The following is an 18,652-nucleotide window of genomic DNA, read 5'->3' on the forward strand; positions in this document are numbered from 1 at the left end:
GGGGCGACACCCGAGACGGTCGGGAGGGCCCAGCCTTGGCGGGGAGCCGCACACGCAGCCATTGTCCCCTGGGATGTAGCGCCCCTGCCCGGGCCTCTGTCTCCTTGCTGCGTGTCCCAGCTCATCCTGGACCGGGGGTTGTGGTTGGGGGGAGGGGGCGTGGCCTAGGACAGGCACCCTGAATTTCCACTTCCCTGCTAGGTCCCGGCGCCCCGCACCATCAGGTCTGACCACTCCTGCACGTCCACAGCCTGACCAGCAACCCTTGAAGACAGTGTCTGAGGGTTTCTGAGAGTCTCCCCAGCTCAACTGAGCTCCGGGCTGTCACGTCTCAAAAACAAACTTGAGTAGACTTGATGTTTGTTGTGGTAGTTACACACACTAGCTGAGGTTTCAGACAGTTCCGGGTTCAAATCCTGCCTCCACAAGCTGTGTGACTTCGGGCAAGTCATTTAAATACTCTAAGCCTTGGTTTCCCTTTTCTTTTAATGTTTATCTGTTTCAAAGGAAAACAGCAATAGCCAATTGGAAACCTATTCTTCAATTCCAATTTTGTTTAATTAATTTTTTTCAGGGTTTCACATATTTTAATCATATCCCTTTTAGACTAACTACTTTGTCAGTTTTTTAAAAATTGGGATATAGTTGCTTTACAATGTTGTGTTAGTTTCTGTTGTACAGCAAAGTGAAGCAGTTATGTGGATACATATATTGCCTCTCTTTTGGATTTCCTTCCCATTTAGGTCACCACACAGCACTGAGTGGATCTCCCTGTGCTATACGGTAGGTTCTTAATAGTTATCTATTTTATACATAATAGTGTGTATATGTCAATCCCAATCTCCCAATTCATCCCATCCCCCCCTTTCTCCCCCCCTTTCTCCCGTGGTGTCCATATTTTCTCTACGTCTGTGTCTCTATTTCTGCTTTGCAAATAAGTTCATCTGTACCATTTTTCTAGATTCCACGTATGTGTGTTAATATACAATATTTGTTTTTCTCTTTCTTATTTACTTTGTATGACAGTCTCTAGGTCCATCTACATCTCTGCAAATGACACAATTTCATTCCTTTAATGGCTGAGTAATATTCCATTGTATATATGTACCACATCTTCTTTATCCATTCATCTGTCAAGGAACATTTTTAAATTTAGAAGTGACTTACTGATTCACAATTTTACCCCCCACCCCTCACTTTCCTCTCTATTTTTTTTATAGTTGTGGCACAGGGGCTTAGTTGCTCCATGGCATGTGGAATCTTCCCAGGGCAGGGCTCGAACCTGCGTCCCCTGCATTGGCAGGCGGATTCTTTACCACTGCGCCACCTAGGAAGTCCATCACTTTCCTCTTTAAATATTTATCTTCTGCTTGTGCTGAATTCTTCTAAGGAGATTGTTCCAGTGTGTATCTCCAGGTCCTTTCTTTGCTCCTTTTACCAAACAAATAAATAAAATAAAAAAAAAATGCAAAACACAATCCCATTGTGCATCTTAAGGGCTCCAATCATCAAAAATAGAAAAGAAAATTCTTTGGAAGAGCCAATTAAGTTGAATTTTTAAAAAAAACTCACACAAATGTGGTTTCGTTGGGGCAGAAATCCACTCCTCTTATCCATCACAGGGTCCTGAGGGGTAACAGAGGCTACGTGGGGCCTGCCCAGCCCGACAGGCATTTGACAAGTGCTAATTATTAGTATTTTTGAAGCAGCTCTATTGAGATACAATTCATATACCATACAATTCACCCATTTGAGTTGTATAACAAATGGGCTTTTAGTCTATTCAGAGTTATGCAACTGTCACCCCAGCCAGTTTTCATCACACCAAAGAGGAACCCCATACCCTCTACCACCCTACCCCACATCCCCTCCAGCCCTAAGCCACTAATCTACTTTCTGTCTCTATAGATTTGCCTATTCTAGACGTTTCATGTAAACAGAATCATACAGTATGTGACCTTTTCATCTGACACTTGCATTTAGCATGTTTTCAAGGTTCTTCCATGTTGTAGAGTAGATCAGCACTTCATTCCTTTTTATGGCTGAAAAATAATTCCAGTGTATGAATATAGCCCACTTGGTTGATCAGTTCATCCTCTGAGGGCCACGGGGTTGTTTCCTCTTTGGCTGTTGGAATCGTGCTGCTATTAACAGTCAGGTAGTAGCTGTTATTATTAATGTCACTGCCCTTGTCCTCCAAGATAACAAGGCCTGAGCTCCCCAGGCTGTCCAGAGCACAGAGAAGGGAAAGAGCCGGGAGGGTCGTTTTGTACCAGATTCATCCCAAAGGGAGGCCCCAGGCCACAGGATTACGTGGGATGGGGGATCCACCCCCGCATCAGCAGGGAAGCCCAGTGTGTATGGTTATGATTCAGGATGCGAAGCAGGAGAGGAAGGCTGGGCCAGACTGTGGCCGACTTTAGTAAGGGGTTGGCGGGTGTGGGGGGAACCTGGGGAAGACTTCTGTGGGTGAGCTGGGGTTGGGGGTGAGTGGTTGTGGAGGGCGAGGCCGGTGGGAGGCCAGTGAGGAGGCTGAGGCGACCATGGCTGGTGGGTGGGGGTGTGTGCAGAGGGGGCAGGGTGGAAAGAGCCAAGGCTGAGGCAGAAGCTCTCCCTGAGCTTGACCTTGAGGTAAAGGCCAAGGTCAAGAAGAGCCAGGGTTTGATGTCCCAGAGTGGGGACAGGAGGAACGGATGGGGGAGAGAGTCCTCCATTGGGAAGCAATGACTACGGGGTGTGGGTGACTTGAGAGTGTGTGGTGTCAGGGAAAGTGCCTACTATGTGCTCCCACTGTGCACCAGGCACTATTCACAGGAACGAACGGTGATACATTTTAGTTGACTATATGGTTCTTGGGCAGTGATTTCTGATTCCTCAATGTGGCTGGGAGGCCACTGAGCCCCAGACCCTGAGGGGGCCACGCAGACTGGCGCCTGGAGGTTTCCATGGCAACCAGGGCTTGGCAATGGCTAATGGTTCAAGGGAGGACATCCCGATGTCCTGGGATGTTGAGTATCCCTGGTCGGAGATGGAGCTGCTGGAAGGTCTGAGGTTGAGAGCCGTACCAGCCTGCTGAGATGACAAAGAACTGGAATGAAGTTGATTAAAAGAAAACACAGAAACACGCGGGACCCTGGGTGCACGCCCAGGTGTGTGGTACAACTTCATGCCGCTGTGTGTGGTCTGAGTGGGCTGTGGGGGTGGACAGCTGTTGAGTGATGCTGAGGGGCAGTGACACCAAGCCAGTGGAGTCTGGTCAGCCCCTGGGCACCTGCAGTCCCCCAGCCTCATTGGAGAGAAGCAGGGAGCACATGGGGCGGGGAAGGGATGGTGTGCCCGAGGGCCGTGGGTGAGCTGTCAGGCCCACGTCAAAAGTTCAAATCATGTAGGTTAAGCCCTGCTATAAAAAGAACATTGAAAAAGAAAAAAAGTTCAAACTAACCACAAGCGTGGCTGCTCCCAGCTGGGCCCCACCTCCTGCTCCCCAGGCGATGGGGCAGGTCAGGGCTGGCTGTACCTTCCTCAGGGCTAGACTGATCCAGAACTGGGAGCCAGCAGAGAATGAAGGCTGGGTCTGTGGGTGCACCTGACAGTAGGACAAAGATCTGGCAGCTGAACTGGACCCCTAGAAGGCCAGGGGTCAGGACCTGTAGGTGCTGTCTCCCCCATCCATGCCTGGAGGTGCTGCAGTAGGAGAAAGCCTGGAGGCAGCCCGAAGGCCAGGCCCTCAGGGAGCCTCCTCACCAGGAGGGAAGGGTAAGATGATCTCTGAGTCACCTGGGGCTGGAGCGAGAGGACACTTCTGATCCCTAGACTCCTGGTTTTGTGCCTGGTCTGTCACCGCTGACTCACTGGCTGCTTGCCTGGGAGTCCCCTGGCTGGTCTGCTGGTTTCTCTCTGCCTCTTGGTGTGTCATGGAAACAGAGACAGCTTCTCTGTAAGCTGTCGTCACCAGGTGTAACCTGATGTGTCACCTGCCCAGGCTGCTGGGAGGGAAAAGGGGCTGGGTCCCAGGGTCCCATGAAGTCCACACTGGAGGGGTGGGGAGGAAGCAAGTCGGGAGGACCCCAGCCCCTGGCTCTACCCACTGGTGACAAAGTCTGTCTTGGCCTGGGGCCAGCAGGCTGCTCTGGGGTCCAGCTGGTCCTGGATCAAGATGTCCCCCTAATGTCCTAAGGCTCCATCCACTCCAAAGCAGGGCAGCCCTCCTGTCTCTCCCTGTCCAGTTAACCCACCACACTGGCCCTGCCCTTGCTCTAAGCCTGTCCATGGCTCCCCGGTGCCCCCAAGCTCTTGAACTGGGTGCTTGAGGCTTTTCCTGATGTGCCCAACCTGCCTTCCAGCCCAGCTCCACCACCTGCCCAGCTCCAGACCGCGCAAGCCCCCCGAGAGGCCCCCAGCCTCTGCCCCTTGCCTCTCCCCTTTTTAGAGAACTCTCTCCTTTCCGTAGGCCTCTCTTAACCACCTTTCACAGCTCTCCTCCCGCTCCCTCCTCCAGGAAGCCTGCCTTGGGCCGTTTCCTCCAGAGCCCACACGGACCTGGCTCCTCTGGTCTAGGGAGCTGTCTGTTTATATTGGGTGGGGGTGGAGGGCTCGAGGGCAGGCACTGGCCCAGTTCCCCACTGTTCTCATTATTCCCGTGGCCCTGGAACGTCACATCAGTTCTCCGAGGCTTAGTCTTCTCATCTCTAGAATGGAACGGATGATGCCTGCATGGTCTTGTATAAGATAAAATGACTTGTCGTAATACGAAGGCACCTAGCCTACTGCCTGGCCTACTCATGCTGACCAGTGGCAGGAGAGGGCTGGTGGAAGGAGGCTTCCCTGGCTGAGGGGTGTGGGCTGGGCAGGACTGATTCCTCCAAAAGATTAGAAGGTCCTCTGGGATCCTCTGGCCTTTAAGTCCTCTTCTTCCTGCACCTCTGGAAACTGGGTGTGTCTTACAGCCAGGAGACAGGGGCCGCTCTGAAGCGAGGGGATCAGGAGGGAGGGAGGGGCTGGGGGAAGGGGAGGGAAGGAGTTCTCCTGTCCCTGCGATGGACCCCTCTGAGGAGTAAGGAGTGGCTTGTGAAGGGTGGACGGCAGGGTGGGATGGTGGCGATGGCTCCAGTCTTGCATAAATATGGGCTCTTTAAAACTGTCAGACAGAAGCTGGACCCAGAAGCACTAATTTCATGGAAAGTAATTAAAAACTTACTCAGTCCCATCCTGTCTTTAAGTCTCCTCCCCTTCACAGAGCCCTTCCCCCCATCTGAGCCCCTCTCTCTAACTAAGCCCGTTCAGAGAACCCCATCCTCCACTCAGCCCCTCTCTCTGAACCCACCCACATCCCCCGCTCCCATTCCTCCATCCTGTCTCCAGAAGTGCCCACTGTGCCTGGGCAGCCAGCAGTGTGGTTCTGCTTCTCTTCCTTGGAGATGCCACCCCACCCCCACCTTCTCCCTCAGCGCACGTGGGGCCCAGCCTGGGGGCAGCACCGGCTCAGCCAGTCTGGCCAGGCTGGCCAGCTGGTCCTCCGGACCTGTCATTACCCTGTCCTGGGCCAAGTGGGGAGGATGGGCACCGGTGTGGGCTGCCAGGCTGTGGGAGGGGGGCTACCCGCTTAGCCCAGCCTTCCACTTCCAAGCCCAGGGCCCGTGGCTTTCTGGGGCCTGGGCTGGGCCCACCGGACCCCTGTCAGGGCAGCCGGAGGAATCTCAGTGGAGTGAGTGGGCCTCGATCCCATGTTTTCATGGAGATTCCCAGCGCCTCAGAGGGAGATGTTGTTGTCCTCCTTCCCTGGATGTGGAAATTGGTGGAGAGAGTTTAATTCTATTGCCCAGGGTCACAGAATTGGTAGTGACAGAGCTGGGACTCAACCCAGGGAAGGCTGGGGTCATCTCAGATGAGAGCCATGAGGGGGCCGCCACACTCTGCCCCAGATTCTGAAAGTTGTAGCCCGGGGCCCAGCCCTCCCAGCCAGTCTGGGTCTGCGCTGGTGAAATCCCCGTTGTTGCCAGAGCCATCAGAAGGCCGCCAGCGCCCACCGGCCCAGGGTTTGGAAGTGACCGCTTGTTTGCTGGAAGCATCCAGGAGATCCTCCTTTTGGGACAATCCAAGGAGGTGGCTCTGAAGTGACTCAGAGACCCATTCGTTACACTCACAGAGAATTATGACACCCTATTGCAGATTATTTACTCAAATGGAAACAAAATTTTAGCTTAATGACATTGTCTCTGGTTTAAAAAGAACAGCACCTTAACTTGTGTCTATGGGAAAAGAAGTTAGTGAACTCTTGCAAAAATAAATCTTTTTGAACCAACTTCCAGCTAGATTAATTTTTGAGCTGAGAGAGTGAGGCCGCTTCTTTTTTCTTTCTTTTTCTTTTCCTTCAAAAAAAAAAAAGCCATTTGGTTTTATACAGGTCAAAAGATTATGTTTGGTGGGGAAGAATAATTTTAAGTTGACACCGACTTACCTGGCCTTAGAGTTCCCGGTCCCAGAGGATGGAGAGTGAAGGGGCCTAGGACCCGGGTCCACTCGGCCCACAGAGATTCTCCTGGCCGCCCTGGCAGGGGTCTGGTGGATCTGCACAGACCAGGGAAGGGCAAAGAAGGCTCAGAAGGCAGCAGGGTGCCTCAGAGTTGGATGGGAGACTTTATCTGCCCCTTTCCCAGGGACGTGCAGGGAGCTGGGCCCAAAGCACTGTGTGTGTGTGTGTGTGTGTGTGTGTGTGTGTGTGTGTGTGTGTGTGTGTGCTGTCGTCAAAGACTTGGCTGAGCCCCTGAGGCCCGGGGTCTGAGAAGTCCTTGTTCCCCTTTGGTGCAAGTGGAACCAGAGCTGAGGGGCTGCTGCTTTGTGACATGAACTTGACTCTTTCCTCCTAACGGTCCCAAGCTTTCCAGCTCACAAAGCATTTTTACATCCTCACCTTATTTCGCATCTGTCTTAGATCGAGGAGGGGTGCTAATGCCATCAATTTACAAAGAGAGAAGCTGAGGCCCAGAGATGGTGCTGGCTTCCCTGAGGTCATGGGGCTGGCGAGAGGGTTGTGGGCAGGGATAGGTGAGCTGATCTGGTTGGGGAGAGGGCTGTCCTTGATAAAAAATCAGCGTGTAAGACACAATTCTACTTAATAAAATTAGACAGTGTAACCCCCTAGAGTAATGGCAATAAAAACAAAAATAAATAAGTGGGACCTAATGAAACTTCAAAGCTTCTGCACAGCAAAGGAAACTATAAGCAAGACGAAAAGACAACCCTCAGAATGGGCGAAAATATTTACAAACGAATCAACAGACAAAGGATTAATCTCCAAAATATATAAACAATTCATCCAGCTCAATATCAAAAAAATGCCTAAATAGGCATTTCTCCAAAGAAGACATACGGATGGCCAAGAGGCACATGAAAAGCTGCTCAACATCACTAATTCTTAGAGAAATGCAAATCAAAACTACAATGAGGTATCACCTCACACCAGTTAGAATGGGCATCATCAGAAAATCGACAAACTGTAAATGCTGGAGAGGGTGTGGAGAAAAGGGAACGCGCTTGCACTGTTGGTGGGAATGTAAATTGATACAGCCGCTATGGAGAACAGTATGGAGGTTCTTTGCAAAACCAAAAATAGAGTTACCACATGACCCAGCAATCCCACTGCTGGGCATGTACCCAGAGAACACCATAATTCAAAAAGACACACGTGCTCCAATGTTCATTGCAGCACTATTTCCAATAGCCAGGACGTGGAAGCAACCTAAATGTCCATCAACAGATGAATGGATAAAAAAGATGTGGTACATATATACAATGGAATATTACTCAGCTGTAAAAAGCAATGAAACTGGGACATTTGTAGAGACATGGATGGACCTAGAGACTGTCATACAGAGTGAAGTGAGTCAGAAAGAGAAAAACAAATATCGTATATTAACACATATATGCAGACTATAGAAAAATGGTCCAAATCAACCGGTTTTGCAAGGCAGAAATAGAGACACAGATGTAGAGAACAAACATATGGACACCAAGTGGGGGAAGCGGGGAGGGTTGGGGGGGAATGAATTGGGAGATTGGGATTGCCATATATACATCACTAATAAGAAAAAAAAACAAATTGTACACTCTAAATATATGCAGTTTATTGTATGTTAACTGTATCGCAATAAAAATTATTAAAATTAATTAATTAATTAATTATAAAAAAATTAGACAGTGTACGTTGGGAGAAAGAAAAAGAAATAAGTGCTAACCCGGCCCTCCCAGCCCCAAAAGCAAAAGTGATGAATGGCAGACACATGATTAAAGTGTCACAGTGAAAGGTTGTCTAAGCTGTTGGGAGACTCAGGGAGCCAGAGTGGGTGTTAGGAAAAGTATTCTGGCTTTGCTGGTGTTTTTCCTGCAGTAGGTGGGTGGGACCCAGCCAGTGTCTCCTGGCATAAATGAAGCATCAAATATCTCTCTCCAGCTCCACTCATGTGCAGAGGGCTCATTGCTCCCCCAGGACTAGCTTCTGTTTCTGTTTCACACCTGGGCACCTCCGGTTCCGCCTGAGCTCCCCGCAGACCTCCCCTGCCCTGGACCTGCCCTTTGCCTGGGGCCCTCCTGCACCTGCTCTCCCCCTAGCTTTCAGCCCCTCCCCTGCCTCTCATGTGCTTAGCTGAGCTGGGTAGGGAAGGCCAGATTCTAAGTCACTTCTGTTGGGCCACAGGTGGAAAGTTCTAGGGACTGTGTGCTCCCCTGCCCCCACTCCTGCTTCTCCAAGTGCCAGTTGGCTGTGTCCCAGAACAAGAGCAGGAAGTTGGCAGGGGTGTAGTGGGGCGAGTGAGGGTCTGGCCATCTGGCCAATTCACTTCTGTAGGCAGAAACCTTACTGATGGGCTGGGATGACCAGCCCACCCCATGCTGGGCAAGCCCCCCCCCCCTCGCCGGCCCTCTCTGGGCCTCAGTTTACCCATCTATGCAAAGGCAGTAAGAGTCCTTGCCCTGCTTACTGATAGGCATGCTGTGATGAGGTTACTGCAGAGAAGCACTTATCATCCACCTGGAAGGGTGGTTATCTCTGCTGCTCAGTCCACAGGCCTGTTTGCATGTTGTTCCTCAAAGCCTTGTAAGGAAAACGCCAGGGAGGCGTGGTCCTGGCAGAAACTATTCCTGTTTGTGTTGGTGTGTGTGTGCCTGCGGGTGGTGGGGGGCGGAGGTGTGTGAGGGGCAGTGGGGGAGGGCAGCTGGGACCCGGGATAATGCCTCCTGCCTTATTGAGCACCTAGTACGTGTCAACCGCTGAGCTGAGCTCTGAGGCTGAACATCTGTCCTTCAGGAGCCCCCAGCCTCGTAGGGAGACCGAAGCGTTTAGTCAGCCACAGTACAGGACCTCAGCTTCCCCATCACGCTAGGTTATCCCTGCCAGCCCTGTGTTTCCGCAGGCCGCCAGCATGCTTCAAATAGCTCACAGGAGGCTTCTACCCAAATCATTCACGCAGGATAGCTCTCTTTCTCTGGAAGCTCAAGGACCACTGTCTGGGTCAGATTAGACACCCAGCTCTTCCAGGGCACCAGGCGCAGGGCTGGACAATGCTGGGGGCTCAGGGACTGATGGGAGCCCTGGCCCCTGGGATGAGCTCCCCAGCATGTGGGGAAGAAAGGGTGTGGGGTTCCCTTGATCCAGCCAGGATGAGCCTGGCCATTCTCTCTCACCATCACGACTCCTTCCTTTAGGTTCCCAAAGCCCCCTGCCCTGAATCAGGCCCTCTGCCTGATCTTCACCCTCTGCCCGCCTTTCACCTCCATCCTGTTTCCAGGGCTCCATGACGCCCGAGGCAGAGACTTGTTGCTCTTTCACTCCTGCCCCTCCCCCACTATCCCCCCCCCCCCCAACCCCCAGCCATCTCTGGTCAGACTGGATTCCTCTGAATCTGTTCTGGTTCCCAGAACTAGCTGCATTTCCCCATCTTGGGCACCTTTGCCCTTGCTTTTCCCTCTCTCCCAAGTTCGCCTTCACCTAGTCCTGCTGCCTTGCCCAGCTCCAGGGGGACCCATCCATGGAGATTTCTGTCATCAGTGCCCTCTGCAGCACCACCCGAGAATTCAGTGCCCACTGGAGTGGTGCCAGGCAGCTCCTCCTCCCTGTCAGGCCCCCTGCCAGCACCCCACCTCCCCATCATCTGAGTTTTCCTTCCCCTTCCAAGCCTCATGGGACTTTGCTCCCATTTTGGCTTTATTGGAGGGCCATTCACTAAGTAAACACCTGTTTGCTGGGCTGATGTTCCCAGGGTCTGGCTCATGGCTTTCTCTTGGTGACTTCCCCCACCTAGTTCCGGCCAAGCCGGCTTAGCCCTAGCAGGAACTGGCTAAAACTTCTGAGGTGGGGCAGCAGGCTTCCTTCTCTCTTTGGCCAAAAGGGCATCACCTCCAAGACCCCTTCTCTGGCAGGGCTGGGAAGCCAGGTGATGGTGGTGAGAGATGGGGAGGGCTGGTGATGGACCCAGGAGTCCGGGCCCCCCAGCTCCTTGTTCCTTAAAACTGGACCACATTAGGCCAATGTCCAGACCGCTGGTGAGACGGATACGTGGATGGTGAGACTCAATAGTAACCATCAGGCCAGTGATGAAATTGATAGGGACTCTGACAACACTGATCAAGGTGGGGCTGCTCTTTGACATTCCCAGGACCCTACCCTCAGACCCTCTCCCTGAAGGTAGCCCCCCCACCCTCATCCAACCACCCAAGCCTGGAATGAGGGAGCCCTGCAGTGTGGGGACCCCGGTCTTCAGGCCCCAAACCTGGCTGGGCCTGGTTCCCCCTCCCGCCCCTCAGGTACGTCCAGGTGTTCATAGGTTATGACTCAGTGTCTGTCTCCCAACTGACCTCAGCACAGTCCTGGGGGGCAGGGGGAAAGGGCAGTTTCCTCTGAGACTGGCTCTCCGGGATGACTCAGGGGCCCAGGGCTGGGGCCTGAAAGTTCCTTTGTTGGCAGACTCAGGAATCTAGAGAAACTGGTCAGGGGGCGGCTCCAGGGACTGAAATCCCTCCCTTGGCCCCCGCCCTGCCAGCGGAGCCATATAACCACCTCAGCCTTTAGCCTGAGAGCCTGTGGCAGCTGTCGGCAGGAAGGAACTGGTCCGGTCACCCCCGCTGGGTTCGTGCCTCTGACTCTCAGGAGAGACACCCGGAGCTGCTCCAACTGGCTTTGCCTCTGGACTTGTGGTGAAAGGCCTTCCTGCGAACGCTGAGTGTTCATCCTCGGCACTTGGACTCCACAGCCTCCAGGAGCAGATCCCCACAGCCTTCCAGGGCCCAGACCCCGGCAGACGCTGAGCCATGGCTTCCATGGGGCTGCAGGTGATGGGGATCGCGCTGGCCGTGCTGGGCTGGCTAGGCGCCATACTCAGCTGCGCGCTGCCCATGTGGCGCGTGACGGCCTTCATCGGCAGCAACATCGTCACGTCGCAGACCATCTGGGAGGGCCTGTGGATGAACTGCGTGGTCCAGAGCACCGGCCAGATGCAGTGCAAGGTGTACGACTCGCTGCTGGCGCTGCCGCAGGACCTGCAGGCGGCCCGCGCCCTCATCGTCATCTGCATCATCTTGGCCGTGTTCGGCGTGCTGCTGTCGGTGGTGGGCGGCAAGTGCACCAACTGCGTGGAGGATGACAGCGCCAAAGCCAAGACCATGATTGTGGCCGGCGTGGTGTTCCTGCTGGCCGGCCTGCTGGTGATGGTGCCCGTGTCCTGGACGGCCCACAATATTATCCGCGACTTCTACAACCCCCTGGTGGCCTCGGGCCAGAAGCGGGAGATGGGCGCCTCGCTCTACGTCGGCTGGGCCGCCTCTGGGCTGCTGCTGCTTGGTGGGGCCCTGCTGTGCTGCACCTGCGCACCCCGCGCCGACAAGCCCTACTCTGCCAAGTACTCTGCCGCCCGCTCCGCCCCAGCCAGCAACTACGTGTAAGGCGCTACCGCGGACTCTTTTCCTTTCGGCTTTGTTTCTCCCTGGACTGAGCTTACGGTGACCCCAGGATGGCCCTGCCAGAGGCTGCAGGGGACCGGGGAAGCAGGGACAGAGCCAGGCTGTTGGCCGGCAGCCCTCAGCCCCTTCCGGCCCTCTCGGACACTTTCTCAAGGTCACCACCGACACCAGCAAGGATGGATGGAGAGAGACTTCTGTACCACTCTCCTCGGAACGGCTGTGGATATGGGGGCTGGCTCCTGCTGGCCGGGACAGCTCAGCCCCAACTTTGCTTGGGCTCTGCCTCCGAGTGGGTATTCAGCGGACCATGAGACCATGCCCGCATTGACCGGTGTCTCCTTCTTTGATCTTCCCCACTCCCTCTGCCAGCATCCTCGGGGTGGGTCAGCAAGCTTTTGGGCCCAACCTTGCCCACAGAAACCTGCGGCCATGAGAACAGCTGCCTTGCTCACCCACCTGCCCTTGGAGCGTAGTTGCGGAGCACAGAGTGGACAGACAGGTTTAGAGGGGAGGGGCGGAGGTGCTACAAACTGGTTTGGGTAGTGGTGGGGGAGGGGGCCAGAGAGATGGCCCAGGCTGCCCCCACCCCTTCCAGCCCCCACCCTGTGGTCTCGGCCGAAGGACCCCGGGCCCCTTGAGACTGGCCACCTCTGGATCTTCCGCCCCTGCCAAGGTCATTGGCCAGCCTGGAGAGGGCAGGGGGAACGCTCTTCCTCTGGCTCTCACCCCAGGGAGTCCTGGGGCTTTCCCCGGCCTCCTATGTGGTTTCTGTTTTGTAATTTAAACTATTTGTCACGGTAACTGCTATTATTTTCTACAATAAATGGGACCTGTGCACAGGAAGGCTCTGTATCGTTTCTGATTTCAGCGGTGGAGGCGGAGGGGGGGGGGGTTGGAAGCCTGGGTAGTGGGTTGGTGAGGGGTAGGACCCCCACGTGGTGGGCAGCACGGGAAGACTTACAAAGCTGGTTTTGGGGAATTGTGAGACACCGAAACTGGCCGTGACCTTCGGAGTCACCTTGCTCAAGCCCTCCGTGTGTCAGAGTGTCAAGCCTGGGACCCTAGGAGGGAGGACAGATCAGAGCAGCCAGCCCTGGCGGATGGGCCACCTGCCCTCCCCTGATTTTGTCGCAGCTCTGTCTGGGCAGCCAGGCTGGTCCGCTCACCCCCCAGGTCCCTCCTCCCAGCCTCTGCTCTCAATATCCCTGCCCTCAGCCTGGAATGTCCTTTTTTCGTTCTCCACCCCTCCGAATCCTGCTCGTCCTGAAGGCCCAGCTCCACGCCTCCTCCTCCACGGAGACTTCCCCTGGCTCCTGTGTGAAGGCGGCGTTATCGTCAGCCCTGTTCCCATCCCCGCCCGGGCTGGAGCTGACAGTCACCGAGGACCTTTCACCTGCCCAGCTCTGGGGCAGCCTCCAAGTCACTCCCCAGGCGCCTCAGCTCTGCATGCTGATCCCTTCAGAGATGAGGAAAGCGAGTCCTGGACACAGGAAGGTGTTTGGCCAAGGCCCAGACGTGTGAGCACGGGTCCTGGTCTGCGAGGTAGAGGGAGAGGGCCCCCCACCCCGGGAGGCGTCAGGGTCACATCCATGGCCCCGTCGAGCCTGGTGCAGGGACGGCCGGGGGTGGGGACCCTCTCTGTCCTGTCTCTTCCCTTCTGTCCTCCACAGGGACAGATGCCACTCTTTCCGGGGGTGAGAAAACTGCAAAGCCAGAGTTCTGGTGCCCCTTCTGGGACTCATTTAATAGGCACAGCTCTCCCGAGGGGCAGGGTAGGTGCAGAGGCCTCGTTTTACAGGCAAAGCAGCGGAGGCCCAAGGACGGTCCTGGCTGAGGCCTCGTGGAGGGTCGGAGGTCAGCTGCGGGCTAGGCACTGGGCCTCACTCCCTCAGCCTGGGCTGCCTCCTGCTTTCGGTACAGGTAGATGATGCCAGAGATGAAGCCGTCGCTGTCAGAGGCACCAGGCCCCACCTCAAGCGCGGAGGTGGCCAGTTCCCACCGGTCCACAGGCCGTGCCACCAGGCGTTCCCAGGCCCCGGCCTGCTCCAGCCTGTTAAGGGTGGCCTCCAGCGCCTCTTTGTATCGCAGATTGGATGGGTTGGTCCTGGTGGTCAGACACACCAGCCCACCTGGGTAGGGGTGGGGGAGGAGCAGGTGAGTGGGGGAGGGGCAGGAGCCAGGGATGGGGAAGGTTGTCCCCTTCCTGCTCACGTCCTCAACACGGATCCCTCACCCAGGACTACTCTCTTCTTCCTCAGCTAGACGACCTCCTACACACCTTTCAAGGACCAAGTGTCCTTTACTCTGGGAATTTTTGACTGAATCCCCTTGACAGAAGGGGCTCCCTTCTCACCGTTCACCCAGCCTCTCTGCTGGAGGACACGCATGTGTCTGAACACCCATGGGCTTTGGACCCAGGGCAAGTCCCTTCACCTCTCGGAGCCTCAGTTTCCCAGCCTGCAGAGTGGGGATGGTTACCCTGTCTCAGAGGAAGGCTGGCACAGTCAGTAAGCACTGGCTGAATGAATGAATGACCTCGTCCCTCCAGATCTTCTCCGGGCACCTACAGTATGCCCAGTGCGGGCCCCGATACACTCAGCAGAGACAGGGGTCTGGAAGGCTTCCTGGAGGAGGAGGTAAGGAGAAGCAGGGCGCTCCTGGCAGAGAGGGGCTTCATGAGAGGAAAGGCTCCGAAGCAGGGGAGCCTGGGACATGTGGGCAGGCAGGCTGGCCAGCTGAGGGGCCTGGCGAGCACTGGCTGGGTGAGGAGGCCTGGTCCTTACTGGTTCAGGTGATGGGAGTTTCCTGTCCTCTGAGCCTGATCACTGCCTCTCTCTCTGACCACACCAGTGTCCCTGCATCTGTCAGCCTCTGTGGTTCCCTGAGGATGACGCCTGCCCAGACCTGCCCTGACTTAGCCACAGCCCCTGCTGGGCCCAGCAGGGGTGAAGGGCGCATGTCATCTTGTGGTGACGGGCACCTTTGGGGCTTCCAGATCTTGTCCTACAGGCAGGTTGGAGCCTCACGGCCCTTACGCTCTGCCACTCTCCTTTCTGCCTGGGGCTTTGCTTAGGCTGTTCCTGCGTGGACTGCCCCTCATTCCCCATCCCAGCTGTCAGAAATGCCCCTCATCTCTGAATTCTCGGAGCACTGAGCACCCACAGCCCTGTGGGCCCACCTCCGGCCTGGCCTTTTTCCCTTGGCCCCTTCCTGGGGCATGTGGGTTGGGTGTGTACCTTCTCCCCAGGGTAGAGGGAAGCATGGGGCAAGGTACACAGTAGGAGCACAGTAAACACAACCCCCACCTGCACACCAGCCTCATCACATCTATCCTCTCACCTGAGCAGCCCCATTTCACAGATGAGGAAACTGAGGCCATGAAAGAGAGACTCCCCTAACAGCTGGCCCTGAGTTAGTAGAGAAGTTGGAAGGTGAGGGGACTGAACTGAGCCCCTACTATGTGCCAGGACTAAAACACAGGCCTTACAGACTACTTGACCCAATTCTCACTGCAATTCTATGGGGAAGGGACTGTGTCACTCTGCTTATCGGTGAGGAAACAGAGGCTGGAGAGGAGACTGGAGCTGTTTCCGGTTTCCCAATGCATAAGAGGCAAGCTGGCCACCTGTCTGCCCTGGCTGTTTGCCTGGGTCTGTTGATGGTGCCAGCTGAGGCCGAGCCTGGGCTGGCAGCTGGTGGCTGGGATGCTTGGCTGCGTGACCCTGGGTACAACCCTACTCCTCGCTTGGCCTGAGGTGTTCTGAGGCTTGTGTCTATGGGTGTCGAGAAGGGAAGGTGCGTGTGTGTGGTTGGATGGGCTGCTTCTTACCTGGCTTGGTAACTCGCAGGAGCTCAGGTATCGCACTACAGGGCACCTGGCCATCACTCAGGGCGCCCACCATTAGCACTGCATCGAAGGTCCCTGTGTGGGGGTGCGGACATGGTGTGGTGGCCTCAGACCACCCTGGAGGATGGTACCCATGGCGGGGCCTGGGGAAGGACCAGGCCTGCCACTGGTGTCTGTAGGACCCAGATCCCGGGGGGGATATGGCAGATGTGGCCCAGTCCTGGGCTGAGGTCAGATCATGGGATGGGAGTTTCAGAGAAAGCATCTCAGTGAGGGATTGGGGGGCTCAGAAGGAGGATAGGGCTTAGCGTGGGAGGGGGGCTTGTGGAAGGCTAGGCAAGGCGGATGGAGTCCTGGCAAAAGAAAGGGGCTCTGACAGGTGGGCTTGGTCAGAGGGTGGGCCTTGGGGTGTTGAGAGGGGAGGGGAAATACCTTCAGAGCTGGGCAGAGGCTCCTGGCCCAGGGTGCAGAGGCTGAGGCACCGGTAGAGGCCACGGGCCCGGGCCTGTTCCAGCATCCCTGGGCTCCCATCCACCCCATGCAGCCGGAGGAAGCCCCGAGCCTGCAGCTAGGGTGGGAGGACCCAGTCACAGTTCATACCTACCACTTCCCACTTGGGTCCCCGCACCTCGGGGAGGACAGTGGGCCCTGCAGTAGATGTAGCCCAAGTGTTTGGAACCAGTGAGTCTGAGCAGGGAGGTGGGGATCTGGGACCTGGGGTAGTAGGGATTTAGAGCAAGTGGGGGCTGACGGGAAGGTAGAGAATCTGGGGCGGCCTCACCTCTGCAGCCACTAGGCCAGTACCACAGGCCACGTCCAGGATCAAGGCAGCGTGGGGCGGGCCTGGAAGGGCTTGGGTGAGGCAGTCCACTGCGAGGTGGGGAGCACGGTACTGCAGGGCGGCCACATCCTGGGGACAGAGTGCTGAGCCAGCTGCCACCCCGTGCCCCAGTGTTTGGGGGACCTCCTTGTGGGGTGGTCTAGGAGTAGGCCAGGCCAAGCTGTGTGTGCTGGGGGCCCAGGACCTGCTGGGACTACAGTGAGGGGAGACCCAGGTATGAGGTGCTTTCCTCTGTCGAGGGACCAGACTGGAGAGTAGCCCCAGCTCACTGCTGGGGGCTTTCCTGTGGGCCTTGGCATGGCTTTCCGCTTAGTTCATAGTGACCGCTCAGTGGCACCTCTTCCAGGTAGCCTTTCTGCCTGGACTGCAGTCCCAGGGTCAGGAGGTCTTGGCTCCTGTTCTGTAGGGGCTGCCAATCTGGAAGATGGGCTGGTCAGAGGGCAGGGCCACCGTGGATGGGCTGAAGAGGAGCCAGTCCAAGAGGAGACAGGACTGCAGGGTTGCACCCAGGTCTGTCTTCACTCTTACATTCATTGCCCTGGGACGATGCAAAGCTTACTATTCCTGCTTATAGGAAAATTGAGGCCGGGCGAGCAGAGGGACGCAGAGGTGGGGACCGGGCCAGTTTACCTGGTCATAGTCTGGGGCCCATTGGTCATAGAAGTGAAGCTTGCGGGCCAGGTCGGTGATGCCATGCGAGGCCCCAACTCGTGCCAGCACCTCGGGCAGGCTCCTGCCCTGGTCCAGAGCCATCCTCCTGTGGAGACAGGCTTCCATGTCCTGAGGCCCACATCAGTCTCCACCCCCCTCCCACCCATCGTGCGCAGCAGAGGAATCTGTCAGGACGGGGCCTCTCCCGGCCACCCGCACAATGCAATCCCATTCCACAGGGGTGAGGGGGACACTGAACACAGAAGGGGCCAAGCTGGACACCCGGGGGCTCAGGGCTGCGGGAAGGGGTGTTCCCCGCGGCGGGAGGGAGGAGCTGTCCCCGCCTCTGTGTCGGCCACTGTGAGCTGGATTTCAGGGTGGAAGGGTCTCTAAGGCGGTAGGGGGTCAGAACTCACCATCAACCCGACCCACTGAGAGGGCCCTGGAACTCGGGGCGCGGGCCTGTACAGCGAGCCTGGCCCCGCCTCCACCTCACTCGATGATTGGCTTTTCGCGAAGACAAAATGCCCAATTAGAGGAAAGCGCTGGCAACCCGCCCCTCCACCACCAGCCAATGAGCTCAAAGTTCTTGGCCCGCCGTCAGCCCGGGAAGATCCCAGAATCTCCTGAGACGATTTGAAGGTATCCAGGTTGAGTAACGTTCTATGTACCCTCCGGGCTCCCGACGTCCCTTATGCTTCCCCAAAGCATGAGCTTTTAGACAGTAGGAGCCTCAGAATTCCTGCGGGCCCAGGAGGGACCTAGGATCAGCCTTCATTTTTAGAACAGTCACCAAAATCCATGCAAGGCTGTCCAGTAGAACTTTCTTAGGTGGTAGAAATGTTTTATAATACACCCTCGAAATGTGTCTAAATTCTGCTGAAACCGAACCCCTCAGACTGGGACTAGAACTCAAAATCTCTGGTTTAGGAGGGGACTTGAACCCTCAATCTCCCAGCTGAAATTGCACACCTGGTCTCAGGACTCAATGAAGCTCAGGGTCTTTATGTCTACTTGCAGAAGGAATTCAGCAAGAGACAAAGTGACAGGTAAAAAGTAGATTTATTGAGAGTGACACACACTCCATAGACAGAGTGTGAGCCATCTCAGAAGGTGAGAGGCAGCCCTGAAATATGGGATAGATAGTTTTTAGGGGCTGAGTAATTTCATATGCTAATGGGTTATTCCAACAGTCTTGGAGAAGGGGTGGGGATTTAATGGTTGTGCCCTTCTCCCTTCTTTCCTGCCTCACTACTGAGGAATGAATTTTAAAATTTATTTAAATAATTTAAACAGCCACCTGTGGCTAGTGGCCTCTGAATTGGGCAGCTCAGGGAGCCTAGCTACTCAAAGCATGGTCCATA

At 55.6% G+C, this 18,652-nt stretch overlaps 2 protein-coding genes across 2 annotated transcripts; one reads left to right on the plus strand and one right to left on the minus strand.

Moving 5' to 3' along the window:
* The first annotated feature begins 11,058 nt into the window (after window positions 1-11,058).
* On the plus strand, window positions 11,059-12,792 carry CLDN4 (claudin 4). The gene has a single exon (XM_057695942.1). The coding sequence runs from the start codon at window positions 11,302-11,304 to the stop codon at window positions 11,929-11,931; it is 630 nt and encodes a 209-aa protein (XP_057551925.1). The 5' UTR covers window positions 11,059-11,301; the 3' UTR covers window positions 11,932-12,792.
* A 964-nt stretch (window positions 12,793-13,756) lies between these two features.
* On the minus strand, window positions 13,757-17,748 carry METTL27 (methyltransferase like 27). The gene is given in 7 exon segments (XM_057695436.1): window positions 13,757-13,956; window positions 13,958-14,078; window positions 15,779-15,871; window positions 16,229-16,364; window positions 16,578-16,706; window positions 17,268-17,394; window positions 17,705-17,748. Coding segments are annotated over 6 exon segments (729 nt in total). The 5' UTR covers window positions 17,391-17,394; window positions 17,705-17,748; the 3' UTR covers window positions 13,757-13,829.
* Between the last annotated feature and the right edge of the window lie 904 nt (window positions 17,749-18,652).

This window comes from Hippopotamus amphibius, chromosome 9, assembly GCF_030028045.1.
Source record: "Hippopotamus amphibius kiboko isolate mHipAmp2 chromosome 9, mHipAmp2.hap2, whole genome shotgun sequence".
Lineage (NCBI taxonomy): Eukaryota > Metazoa > Chordata > Mammalia > Artiodactyla > Hippopotamidae > Hippopotamus > Hippopotamus amphibius.